Source organism: Humulus lupulus, chromosome 6 (genome assembly GCF_963169125.1).
Source record: "Humulus lupulus chromosome 6, drHumLupu1.1, whole genome shotgun sequence".
NCBI lineage: Eukaryota > Viridiplantae > Streptophyta > Magnoliopsida > Rosales > Cannabaceae > Humulus > Humulus lupulus.
In genome coordinates, this window is record NC_084798.1 from 22,328,405 (window position 1) to 22,342,147 (window position 13,743).

Genomic DNA, 13,743 nt, shown 5'->3' on the forward strand with positions numbered 1-13,743 from the left:
TATGGGGACCTATGGACCTATAATTCCAAGCTCCAATAAATTTGAGATTATTAATTAAACTCTTTAATTAAATAATCTTAATTTATTAATCTCATGATTATTCCACTATAAATATGAGACTGCACTCTTGTAATTATAGACATTTCATTTACTGAGTACCTTATAATCATAAAGCGTAAATTGATATAATCATTGCATACAACTTGACCCTCTAATAATGGTTCATAATTAATCGGGAATAAAATTACCGTTTTACCCTTTTAATTATCTCTTGTTTCCTTAAGTACCATTGACTCTACTAGTGAAGGTTAATTCATAACTAAATTATGAATTTGAGCTCAATAACCTTTCAGTCCCAAAAGTCAACCCTTAAAAGAACCATCATTCAATCTCTTGCGAGAAGGTATAGATTCCATATCTGTATACTATGTCCCCAGCCATCTATATTAATGAGTTCCCAAAACAAAAGTTTCTAGCCTGATCATTCTGACAGACCCTAACAAGTGAATCAAAGAACTCAAATAACATAAACAGGAGTTCATAGTAACTTCAGGATTAAGATCTATTTGTATATGATCATCAGTTGATATGTTTAATTAATACTTCGAAACGGTATTTAACTAAGTATTAATAAACATATCTGGTCCAGTTCTATATATTCTCTAATATATAAAGCACCTCCACTAAAGTGTCCTACCACACTAGTGATCTGGATCTAGATCACATGTATTCATAATACTAGTGGACCGTACTTGCAGTAATTAATCTAAAGATTCCATAACTTTATTTTACTGCGAACTATTCAAGTTCATTTATCTCAAACACAATCCTCCCGTACTAATACGTGTTTGAGATCACATATATGAACTTAGGAATTTTCTTGATATTTACATAATATTATCATAGAATAATACAGTCCATAAAATATATGCATAACAAATTCAATTTATTTATTTATTTCAAAAAACAATGTCTACTACATATGCTTTCAGGGCACATTTCCAACACAACTTTCTTTTGCCTTTACTTGCACCACATAGCACTCGTAAGTCGAAGCTCAGCAAGAAAACTCAATATGCTCATGAACAAGTAATAACATGTTACTAAGTCATAATAGGCATGCCTAGCAATAATAGCACCATTCATGCATGCGAATAAGTTCAAATAATGGTTGTGGGCCCTGCCCTTTGTATAAATGATTTATGGGCCCTGCCCTTTGTATTGATGACTTTCAGATCATAATGAAAATAGATGACCAATATGCCCATCTAAAATAAGTGACTCAAATAAGTGACAATTAAGTCACACACTGGGGCTCTGCACCCTAATCAGATGAGTGAATATCGCTTTATGATTTTGGTAATCATACTGAGGCTTGTAGCCCAAATCAGATGAGTGATTAATACTTTGAGATTCTAGTAATCATGTTGGGGCTTGTATCTCTAATGAGATGAGTGAGTCACACTTTGGGCTCCGCACCCTAATCAGATGAGTGACTATGGAGTCACAAACTTAGGATTTGCACCCTAATCAGATGAGTGACTAATGAGTGAGTCACGAACTTGGGCTCCGCACCCTTAGCCATGTGACAATGTAGTCACCTGGGCCTTTTTGGCCTTGGCTCTAAGTAACTAGCCATTAGACTAGACAAGCGTTTTTAGTTGGTTCGTTACATTTTGATAGAGTGGGAAAAGAAAATATAGAAGCACTCATAAGAAATTATATTTATTTATAACTATACCTCATATATTTCCTAAACTAGGTTTAAAATTAATTTTTTATATATATAATGATAGTAGTATAAGTCTCATTTATTAAACATTGAAAATTAAAAAAAAAAACTATAAATTTGAATTTTCTTAATAAATAAATAATCAAATAAAAATATAAAAATTTAATACAATCTTAAATATAAATTTATGAAAAATTAATTAAAAAGTACAATAAACTTTGTTTCATAGTATATTCTAATTTACTTTTATAAATTTATTTTAAGCTGGCCCTTTGCGAAGAAGTAATGTAGCATAGTGTTGCTATCTCTTTTTATGTCTTGATCTAATTCCAGTTGAATAATGTGCTGTTTCAGCTCATGTTTAGTACTTAACCAAATAGACCAATGGATTTTGATAAATCATGGTAAAAAAACATTGTCTTATGGCAACAAGTTGTTAAGAACTACTTGGCTCTTATAGATATTAGCTGCATTGACAGTTAAGTAAGTTTGGTTATGTGCTTCAAAGGCAACTGACCTGGCTCCCGTGGATTAGACTAGGAGTCTAGGAGTTATTACTATGTTTCCTATATGATAAGCTTCTTTCTACAAGGTAATTGTAGAAAAAAATTCTAGCTTAATCGAAGAAACATCTCATTGGACTCCATTTACACTCATGAGTGATAGTTTCTTACTCATCCTCATACATGTAGTCTTTGATTAAACTAAACTATATATGGAAGCAAGAATTTTGCAACAATTTGGTTAGTTTGAAGCTAGTCATATAAAATATAAGTGTAAATGAGAATAATTCAGTGTCAAGATCAACAAATTCAAAGTAGGTAAAGTTTTGGAATGGTATTCATCTATCTTAATCTCAGGGACAGCTTTTTTGTTGATCCCCAAGGAAAAATATATACATGTATTGGCATTGTTTGCCTTACAAAATTGTAACAATCATTTCTATTAGAGATTGTCAATAATGATTGTGTATGCTAATCACTAGGCATTCAAGCGAGAAATAAGATCGATGAAGGCATCTTCTCTGCATGGAATTGTAAGAGCTCCCATTGGATGATCGAATCCGAATTCTTCTTCAGCTTGACTGAGCAAGTCTTGGAATGATGGCTGGTTCAAATATGATAAAGGGATCACAAATCTCTTCATTCTGTTTTCCCCAACATAAACAGCCAAATACCCTTTTGGAATATCTTTTGAACTTGAAAAAGGTCTCTGGATCAGCTTCTTAGCATGAACTACACTTGGAAATCGAAAACCCATTCTTGTGATTGTCTCTAAAGGAAAGAAGAAAGAAGAGAAGGTGAAGAAATAAAAGAGATCTCAAAGGGTTTGCAAGGAAAGCTGAATACTTGAGAATGTGAAAATGTGAAGTGTTAGTGAACCCAATCTTGTGTGTATATATACACTTTCAAGACCCTTAAAAGACCCTTGATGGGATATATCTAGATGGGGTCTATTGAGCGGACTAGTCCTTAAGAAATCACATGTGCTATTGCCCTCCTACTCATCAATGCTTATGTTTTATGTTCACATAGTTGTGTGGCCAAAAGCCTTCATATCCAGCTTGTTGAAAAGAAAATAGAACAGCACCAGGCCCAACAGTCATTTTCTGATTTGGCCAACTCAAATATTATTTTTAAAAATTAAATAAAAAAAGAGTACAGATGTAACTTGCAGGATGTACAAGCTTCACTAGAATCACAGAACATGCAGAGGTACATTTTTGTTCATTATTTCTGTTGTTATGATTGAACTCTCTATCTAATGCATAGATATTTCAACCAATTCTGAACACAAATTGTGTAATAAAATGTCCAAGACATGTCCCCTACTGCAAGGGGCCACATATTTCGATTCAAAATATGCAACGTAACGTTTGATTTCTAAACTTCATCATATGATTCTCCACTGACTGCTGGTTTCTGCATTAAAAAACTTGTCATTATCAACTCTGCTGTCATTGCCCAATAACCTGATGATGACAAAGAAGATTACTATTTGTATTATATTTTATAGCCTTTCTCTTCTTTGCAGGGAACTGTCTAGAAGATACAAATTGAGTTATATAGTGCAACTTTTTCTTCAACAGAAAACATAAGAAATAAATAGATGGCCACATAAGTTTCAACCTAGTTTTCTAATGAAAAAAAGTCTTTCTGCAGTAATTAAATTTTATTTAAATTACAAGTGGGGTTCTTGGGTTTGCATTTTAGGATTTTAACCAGGTCGTGCTATAATTGAAATTAAATAGTTTTGTTTCAGCAAAACTATATTTATTTCTTCTCAGTTCTTCTTTTCTTTTTAAACAGGTCTCTTTCAATGTTTTGATTATTCTTATCTAAATGAATTTTCTCTTGTTCTTTTTTCAGTGCCTAGAAGTTACGAGTCTTTTTCTTATCAAGTAGTAATAACAACACAACATAAATAAAACCGTGGAGTCCCAACATGTTTTTCTCAAACAAATAATGGCCATATAAATCACAATTGAAGCCAAACTCACGAGACATTTCATATGCTTTTGTCTCTGAAAGAACCCCACACAACAAGTTACTACTCATAACAAGAGTGCATTCATGTATTTATAACCACATAGCTAAGTCATCTAAGTCCTCACTTTCTCTGCAACAAAATATTGTTGTGAACTCAAAACTTCCTCTCTCAATAAAATACATAGGAAGATCAGCATGGCATTTGGATTGCATGGTTTTGTTAAGGGTAAGAAGGCTCTCCAAAGATCACTTTCAGGCATCAAAGAAGCTTCTTTGAGCTCCAAAACCATTCCAAAAGGCTACTTTGCAGTGTATGTTGGAGAGGAGCAAAAGAAGCGTTATGTAGTACCTCTTTCCTACCTAAACGAGCCTGCATTTCAAGAATTGCTAAACATGGCTGAAGAAGAATTCGGATATGATCATCCAATGGGCGGACTCACAATTCCCTGCAGTGATGATATCTTCATTGATCTCACTTCCCAGTTGAATTGATTGTAAATCATAGAACTAATATAGTTTAGCATAAACAATTTTGTAGATCCTATACTTTGACCCTATAAAGGATACTTTTTTACTATACTTGCCAAATTTGTATATAGCAATTGCTCATTTGAGTCTACTTGTTCTCCTTTCATTAAAAATTAAACTGGGATCTTTGGAAAGATTTATGTCTATCTCATACTTACTTCATTCTGTTTTGCTTACTGCCATTTTCTATCAAATAATATCTGTTGTTGCGAAGACTAACAGAATATTATAAAACAAATCAAGTAACTATATTTATAATTGTTTATATTGAAGAAGTGAACAAGTGTTACTACTTTTCCTGATACAGAGTTCTGCAAAATCTAAATGTTATTTTTCCTTTGTTGATCATAGAGCCCTTTCAGAACCCTGATACGCCTTTCAAATATATTGAAGAGTGAACAAGGTGTCTTAGTGATAGAATATATAATAAACTTTATTTTATTATACTTTATTATATTAGATTGCATTGCATTATATTATTTTTGTACGATACTATATTTGGTTTTAGTATTCATTAAGATGTGGTATTTACAAAATAAAATAACATTAACAATTATAATTTCAAATAATATCACATTTCAAAATGACTAGAGAGAAAGTAAGGAGATGAAATAATATGAGCTAAAATAAAGAGAGAGAAAAATAAAATTGTATGATAAAATGTGATAAATAAAATTATATATGTGTTTAGGGGTTCTAGTTGAACATTTAATAATAATATAAACAATATAATAAACTATCGATGACATGTGCTCAGGATGAATAAATAAAAAATAAACAACACACATTTATGTGGTTCAGCAATATATGTATGATTATTGCATACATCTACGGTAGCAAGAATTGTCTTCTTATTATTGATAGAAGATTACAACAAAGGAAGCATAGTCCATCATTTTTATCGCTTAAAGAGCTTGGAGAGATTTGTGGTATAAATTGCTTTTTGTATCTTAGGACGTTTATTTTTCTGAATATAGCTAGCTTGTAGTAATTTTGTAGTAAGCTGGATTATGCAAGGTTAGAAACATATATAAATTTGTAGCAAGCTAGGTTATGCAAGGTTAGAAAATGTCTATATATACATTTTGGTAGCTAGATTATGCAAGATTGGAAATATATCGGCAATAGAGTTTGTAGTAAGGCTTGTGTAAGGTTAGAAATATATCTATATGGGTTAGGGTGAGAAGGCGTGATATAGGTTATGATGATCAACCTAGTCTGTTTGAGAAATGTTGGCTTAGGCTAAGAAGAGCTAGTTTATGGAGAGGCATGCTAATGATAAGTGTGGATCTTATCTTCCTTCCTTTATGTCCTTCGTTGCTTCTGTTGGCCGTCCTTTTATAGGCCAGGGCTGCTTGCTAGAGAAGCTAAAATGTAACTTGCAAGAAAATGCTAGAATGCAACACGTAGCTTGCAAGAGAAGGTTAACATGCCACACGTGTTCTCTGCCAAAGCTTGCTTGTTTTTGTAAGCTTCCTTCATGGCATTCTTGTAATGAAAGCTATGTATCATGGGCATTCTCATTATTGCACAATTCTCTTTTTAACCCTATCTATTATTTTATTCTTCAACATTAGCCTCCTTGCATATGTGAAAATACTCGTAGCATTTTTACACATGCAAAGACTCTTCTTGATAGCTCCTGTTTGCCGAGTGTCTCACCACTTATACCTTGCTAGATGTCCCAAAAAAAAAATTGTCTATAAATAGGACATTGTATTAGTCTTGAATCACATCTTTCAAGCATTTCCCAATTCTTGTTGTTGTCATGTCCTTGGGAAGTAGTCCTTCTCAAATTTCAAACCTTGAATTCACTCATGACTTGAAGGATCTTCCTTCTAATGCCTTATCTTACATCAAGGACTTGCGTAGGCGTGTCCATTCCTTAGAACGTTCTCTAACAAACACTAATGATGCTACTCGTGTTAGGGATTCTGAATGCCGTAACCATTGTCGACAGCTTGATGATTTCAATGATCGCTTTGAATAAATGTCCTTTCGAATGGTTTCTCTGAAAATCGAGCTTCTCCAAGCTTATGCTACACTTTCTAGGAAAGATTCTGAACTGAGATGCATCCACGCAAAATGTGATAGGGAGATAGAGCTTCTTCGCTCTTAATTTGATAAGGACGTAGAATTTTTGAAGAATGAGGTTCAAGTATGGTTCCGTCATTACCTTGATGTGACGCATCCTGTCTCACTCGTGACTCCTAGCCGTTCTCAGCATTCTCCTATTAACATGTTTGAAGTACCCATGTTAGGATTAGATTTTCCTTCGTCTTCTTAGGGTGTTGGTCTTCCTCGCCCTTGAAGGTTTTGTTCTGCTTGGAGGCACACATGGCTACGTAGCTTATAACCCTTGCATGAGTACTATAACAAAATAATCAGACAATTAGCATAATTAACTATATGTACGAAAATAAATTCAATAATTCCATATATATGCTTGGCAGAAATATTCATGCTAAATAAGACAATAAAATAATTTATTGATTTGGTGAATTAATAAAATAATTGTACAAACTTAATTGTAAAACAAAAAGTAATTACATTCTTAAAATAGCACAATTATTTAATATTGCATGAATAAAAGAAATATACCATGCAATAAATACACCAAAATCAAGTAATTACACATTTTAATTAATTTCCAAATATATAATTTACCAAAATTATATGTTTTAATTAAATTTGCAAAAATTAAAAATGAAATTGTTGACGCCGTTTTTCGTCAACAGTGAAAGAAGAGCACAAAAACAGTAATCAGTTATGGCCAAATGAAATACGATAATACAAACGAGATTTTTTACGTGGTTCAGCAGTTAAAGCTACCTAGTCCACGAGTCTTTGTTATTGAGCTTAAGATGATCTCTGAAAATTCGTCAAGGATGAATTCTCCAGAGTTTTCTCTCAAGATCACCAAAATTCGGTCCTTTACCATGGTGCATGACCTCTCTATTTATAGAGAAGATTTCAGAATACTATCCCACATATTTCGGGAAGTTATTATGTATATGCAAATAAATTAAATGGCATTAAAAGCCAGCAATCCTATATACAAGGAAACGTCCCCTGAAGATCAGGGGGCGTATAACTGAACAAATAATATCCCTTGATTATAGGGGATTTATAGTAATCAATGTAGACCACGTCTCTTATAGATGACTCATTAGGATATTCAAAGTTATTATCCTATATCATCAAGGCCCTGTTCACCCAGGTTTCTTATTGACTTTCGAGCTATAGCATCTTCCCGAGGCTACATGACTTCGAGCTCATACGCGCATCAGGCTCGGAGCCCTGATCCGAGGCCATCCCGAGAACGGATGTACTTTGGGGTCTATCTTTCGAGCTTGTGAGGATTTCGAGGCTATCATCTTCGAAGTCGTCTCTGCTTTGCAGGCTCGATGCTTAGATTTCGGACATATTCCAGACTTTCGAGTTCATTCATCATGAATCCAGCTTTCGAGGTCACAACTCTCATGGCTCGAAATCTGGGTGTAACATTTTGCCCCCTCAAAAGTATTTGTTCGAATCCTATGAGAAGGAAAATTTTGAACTACTTTCTTCGGGAACCATACCGTCACATACTTGAAAATGGACACGTGTCAGTTGGGTATTGCCTATTAAGGGTACTCGAGTACCTTGGAAATCTGACCACGATCGTTCGTCTGCCACCTTTCTGGTACCATCATATCATTAATTCCTATCCGTTGGATTTTGCAAGGGTTTTGTTCAATGGCTCAGATTAATCCCCTTTTACCATCTATATATAAGACCCCACTCATCATCTTCCTTTTATTTTTCGCTCATCAGAAGAAAGAAAAGAAGCAAAACCAGAAACTATCCCTGAGAACTTCTTGCTTGTGCATGTTTTCTCAGCCGAAGAAACAGAGGACCGCCAGTTTGTTCGAGACCGTGAGCTCATATCTGCAGCCTCTCCTTCAATCGACGATTTTTCTGCAATCGCCATCATTGTGTAAGTATCCGATTGTTCCTTTTTTTCTTTTTTTTTATGCCAGTTTCTGTAATGCCCCGGATTCCCTATTATGGTTAATGGCTGGATTAGTAGGCCGGGAGGGCCATAACTGTTTAATTACGCCATTAAATGTGGTTATGCATGTTTATGAGAATTATATTATAATATGATGTTAAATGCGTGCATGTGAGTCCACATTTGTTTACAGGGGTACTTAGGTAATTTGGCCCGTTGAGGGTATAATTGAATATTTGTTTGCGTGTTAATGATATATTGTGAGACCACATTATAATGTGGATTGGTTCGAGTATCTCGACATGAGACGATCTTTAAACATGATTTAGCGGTTTGGTCATAACAGGTTTGAGCTCGGGGATCGGGGTGAGTCTCGGGACGGTATTAATGGTTATGGCGTTACCGGGGATTTTAGGGTAACGGGATATGAATTATTGGTGTTTGAGGATATTGAGGTTAGCGGGAATTGGGAAGCGTTAATTATGATTAACGGGTTTAGCGGAATGTACCAATTTTGCCCTTGGGGTGGCTTTAGAGGCTTAAGATGACACAAGGGTATTTTGGTCTTTTTGGGAGGATAGACGTGACTTAAGTGGATTGGAAGGCTGTAGAATAAACAGAGTAAAACAGGGGTTTGCTTTCTTCTCTTCCCGTACACCACTTCCTCCATTGCTTTCTTTGAGAGTTTTGAGTTCTAGGTGGGATATCAAGCTAAGGAACTTCAAGGCTGAGTTAGTAGACTTGGTTCTGCTTGTGTAGGAAGTTCAAAACAGGTTTTAAGGTAAGTTTTGATCTTTGAACTCAAGTTATGCTCTGTTTTGATTGTTAGTTTTAGACTTAGAGTTTTGATGTGGAAAGTGTGAATCAAAGGGGTGTTTTAGTGTTAGTTTGATTGGGGTTTGTTGTAGGTGAGTTAAGGGTGTTATTTGGGGGTTTAATTATATGTTTGGAGGAGGTTTAGAGGTGGTTTGAGGAGCTGGTTTGAGAGGAAAGAGCTCAGGGAGAAAAACTGGTTCGTGTGGCCGACTTAGCCATTCTGGGCTGAGCGCCACGGCGCAGCAGGGGAGCGTCGCGGCCCTTGGTGCCTGGCAGATGGGGAGCTTCTCTGTCAGGGGGGCGCGCCGCGGCGCAGCAGAGGGGGGCCGCGGCCCTTAAGGCCAATTTTGCTAAAATGAGGTTTTTGGCTCGGGGATTCAAACCATAGGCCTCGGGGTTGAACCTAGTACTCGGTTGGGTAGTATTTGAGGTCTCGGGGGCTGGGATTTGGTTTGGGAACCCTCAGTTATCACTTTTATTAATAAATTCTATAATTTGGTTATGACCAGGTGACCGTCAAGGTTTTTAAAGGTTGATCGTTCTCAGGGGTCGTTCCTACTATAATCCTCATTCGAACCAGGGGTTATAACTTCATCGTTGGCCATGCCAGTACATTCCACTATAAAGTCAGCCAAAGCCTGAGCCCTAATAGTCATCCTCGGGTGGTAGGTGATCTCGAACTGTCCGAGTTCAACTGCCCATTTAAGAAGTCGACCAGAAGTCTCTGGTTTAGACAAGACTTGCCTAAGTGGTTGATCAGTCAACACATGGATGGGATGCGCCTGAAAGTAGGGTCGAAGTTTACGAGATGAATGTATTAAGCTGAGTGCCAGCTTCTCCATCAAGGGGTACCTCGATTCTGCCCCCAGTAACCTTTTACTGATGTAATAAATGGGTCTCTGTACCTTTTCTTCTTCTCGAACGAGCACTGCACTTATTGCGTGTTCGGTGGTGGAAAGGTATAGGTACAGTACTTCTCCCGTTTCAGGTTTTGATAAGATGGGGGGTTCGGCGAGGTGCTTTTTAAGCTCCTGGAATTCCAGCTCGCACTCCTCTGTCCATTCAAATTTCTTACCTCCCCTCAAAAGGTTGAAAAACGGGAGACAACGGTCCGTAGATTTTGAAATGAACCTACTTAGGGCCGCCATCCTGTCGGTCAAACTTTGGACATCCTTATGTCTTCGAGGTGAGGGCATGTCAATCAGGGCCTGGATCTTGTCAGGGTTGGCTTCTATTCCACGAGCGTTCACGATAAAGCCCAAGAATTTTCCTGAAGATACCCCGAAAGTGCACTTCTGAGGATTCAGTTTCATGTTATACTTTCGGAGCACGCCAAAGCACTCTTCGAGGTCATCAACATGGTTATTGTTAAGTTGAGACTTGACAAGCATGTCATCAACATAAACTTCCATGTTTTTGCCTATCTGTTCTGAAAACATCATGTTCACGAGCCGCTGGTATGTGGCCCCAGCATTTTTGAGCCCGAATGGCATGACATTATAACAGTATAGCCCCTTATCTATTATGAAGCTCGTATGTTCCTGGTCGGGGGCATGCATGAGAATCTGGTTATATCCAGAATAGGCATCCATGAACGACATCAGGCCATGCCCCGCCGTGGCATCCACGAGCTGGTCAATCCTTGGTAATGGGAAACAGTCTTTCGGGCAAGCTTTGTTGAGGTCTGAATAGTCAATACAGGTCTGCCACGTCCCATTAGGCTTCAGGACCAACACCGGATTGGTTACCCAGTCAGGGTAAAAGGCATCCCTAATGAATCGGTTTGCTTTTAACCTGTCAACCTCCTCCTTCAGTGCCTTCTTTCTGTCATCGTCCATCTGTCTTCGCTTTTGTTGCTTCGGAGGGAAGCTTTTGTCTATATTTAGCGCGTGGCTTGCTATATTCGGGCTTATTCCCACCATGTCTGAATGTGACCATGCGAAGACATCCTGGTTCTTCTTTAAAAAGCAAATTAGTTGCTATTTTGTCTCATCCTGGAGGTGTTTTCCAACCTTCACCTCTTTCGAGGGATCGGTTTCCTCGAGCTGAATTTCTTCGAGCTCTTCTAAGGGTTTGAGGTCAGCTTTCTCCTCAATCCTTGGATCGATCTCCTCATCAATCTCTAAGATCGTCCCATCTTTTCTTTGAATAATGACGAGTGCTTGTGCGCTCGTCTGTTTCTTTCCTCTCAAGGAAATGTTGTAGCATTCCCTCCCAGCTAACTGATCTCCCTTTAATGTTCCGACGCCGCTAGGGGTCGGGAACTTAAGGGCCAGATGCCTTACTGATGAGACTGCCCCCAGCCCAACCAGGGCGGGTCTCCCGAGCAGCACATTGTAGGCTGAAGGTAGATCCACTACCACGAACTCCATCATCTTAGTTGCCGAGACTGGGTAGTCTCCCAAGGTTACGGGGAGCTCGATGGAGCCCATGCAGGCGGTCCCTTCTCCTAAAAAGCCGTATAAAGTAGTTGCACACGCTTTCAGGTTGCGAAGGGAGAGTCCCATCTTCTCAAGGGTTGCTTTATAGAGAATGTTAACTGAGCTCCCATTGTCTATGAGAACTCGGTGGACCCTTTTATTTTCCAGTTGGAGAGTGATGACCAGCGGATCATGGTGAGGAAACTGGACATGGGATGCGTCTTCCTCAGTGAATGTTATTGGTTGGGATTCAATCCTCTGACTTTTTGGAGCTCTAGGTTCGGGTTCATAGGGAGACCCGTCCCCAGTCTTCAGCTTGTTGACGTATCTCTTTTGGGCATTTCTGCCCGTGCCTGCAGGATGAGGCCCTCCCGAGATGGTTATCACGTCCTCTCCATCTATCGGCGGGGGCCTATCTTCTTCCCGAGCTCAGGAATTATTGTTTTGCGTGGACTGCGACGCGGCTGCTCTCTGGTTCGCGGTCGCCTGATTAGTACTCTGGTTCTTGACATCTTGTCTGAAGTAACCTCTCGAGATCAATCCTTCGATCTCGTCTTTCAGCTGTCGACATTCATCAGTAGTATGCCCGGTGTCTCTGTGAAATCGACAATACTTGCTGGAGTCCCTCTTGGACTTCTGATTTCTCATTGGGTCCGGACGCCTGAAGGGGACTTGGTTTTCATTAGCCAGGTATATGTTCTCCCGAGATTCGTTGAGCTCGGTGTACACTTTGTACACTGAGAAATATCTCTCCCCTTTCTTTTTCTTTCCTCCTTCGGCCTCGGGGTTACTCCCTTCGTTCTTTTTTCTCTTGGAAGGGTTTTTTGCAGCAGGTTTTGAAGCTACTGGGTCCACCGAGGTTGAGGCAGAGTTGATGTTTATCGTTGTAGTTTCGGCCTGGGAAGTCACATTAAGTATCGACCTCGCTTCCTCTACATTGACAAACCTCTGCGCTCGTCTATTAAACTCAGTTAGGGACCTCACCGGTTTTCTTTGCATATCGTCCCAGAGGGCACTTCCTGGCATTACTCCGGCTTGGACAACCATTAGGTGTTCACTGTCATCCACATTCCGAGCTCGGGCAACTTCCAAATTAAACCTTGTAAGGTAACTTTTTAATGTCTCACCCGGCTGTTGCCGAACGTTAGTTAGGGTTGATGCCTCAGGTCTAACCCCCATCATGGCTCTGAACTGCTTCTTGAAGTCTTTAGACAGCTGCTCCCAAGAAGTTATTGAGTGTCTCTTATATTTTTCGAACCAGCTTTTGGCTGGTCCTGTCAATGATGCTAGAAATAACATGCATCTGAGCTTGTAACCCACGTTACTGACTCTCATTATGGTGTTGAACGTACTCAGATGGCTGTACGGGTCGGTCTTTCCCTCAAACGTTGGGACGTGAGGGATCCGAAATCCTTGGGGAAATGGAGTGTTTGAAATATGGGGAGCAAACGGTTCAAGCTCCTCATCAGAATCTTCATATTGATCCTGTCCTTGCTCATTTTTCAAAAGCCTAAAGGCCTTTTCTAGCTGATCAATTCTTTCTTGGACTGGGTCCGCGAGGGATACTGTTTGGAATCGGTTGTCATCGATCACAATTCCAGGCTCGCGCCTCCGTAAGGGATCTTTACGCCTATTCAAGCGATCCCTTAGGTCCGGGTTTATCGGGTCAACATTACCCCGACTTTGATTCAGGTGTTCTCGCAGGTCAGAGCGATTTCTGCAGCTTCCAGTATTCTTACGACCTCGATCATGCATGCTGACCGA

General features: G+C 38.6%; 2 protein-coding genes across 2 annotated transcripts; one reads left to right on the forward strand and one right to left on the reverse strand.

Annotated features, from left to right (window-relative positions):
- Positions 1-2,494: 2,494 nt before the first annotated feature.
- LOC133781875 (auxin-induced protein 15A-like) lies at positions 2,495-3,101 on the reverse strand. The gene has a single exon (XM_062220983.1). The coding sequence runs from the start codon at positions 2,990-2,992 to the stop codon at positions 2,714-2,716; it is 279 nt and encodes a 92-aa protein (XP_062076967.1). The 5' UTR covers positions 2,993-3,101; the 3' UTR covers positions 2,495-2,713.
- A 1,217-nt stretch (positions 3,102-4,318) lies between these two features.
- LOC133781874 (auxin-responsive protein SAUR21-like) lies at positions 4,319-4,885 on the forward strand. The gene has a single exon (XM_062220982.1). The coding sequence runs from the start codon at positions 4,417-4,419 to the stop codon at positions 4,711-4,713; it is 297 nt and encodes a 98-aa protein (XP_062076966.1). The 5' UTR covers positions 4,319-4,416; the 3' UTR covers positions 4,714-4,885.
- Positions 4,886-13,743: the final 8,858 nt, after the last annotated feature.

Excerpts from the sequence above, each read along its gene's own strand:
- LOC133781875 (XM_062220983.1), bottom strand. The coding sequence starts at position 2,992 with ATGGGTTTTCGATTTCCAAGTGTAGTTCATGCTAAGAAGCTGATCCAG.
- LOC133781874 (XM_062220982.1), top strand. The coding sequence starts at position 4,417 with ATGGCATTTGGATTGCATGGTTTTGTTAAGGGTAAGAAGGCTCTCCAA.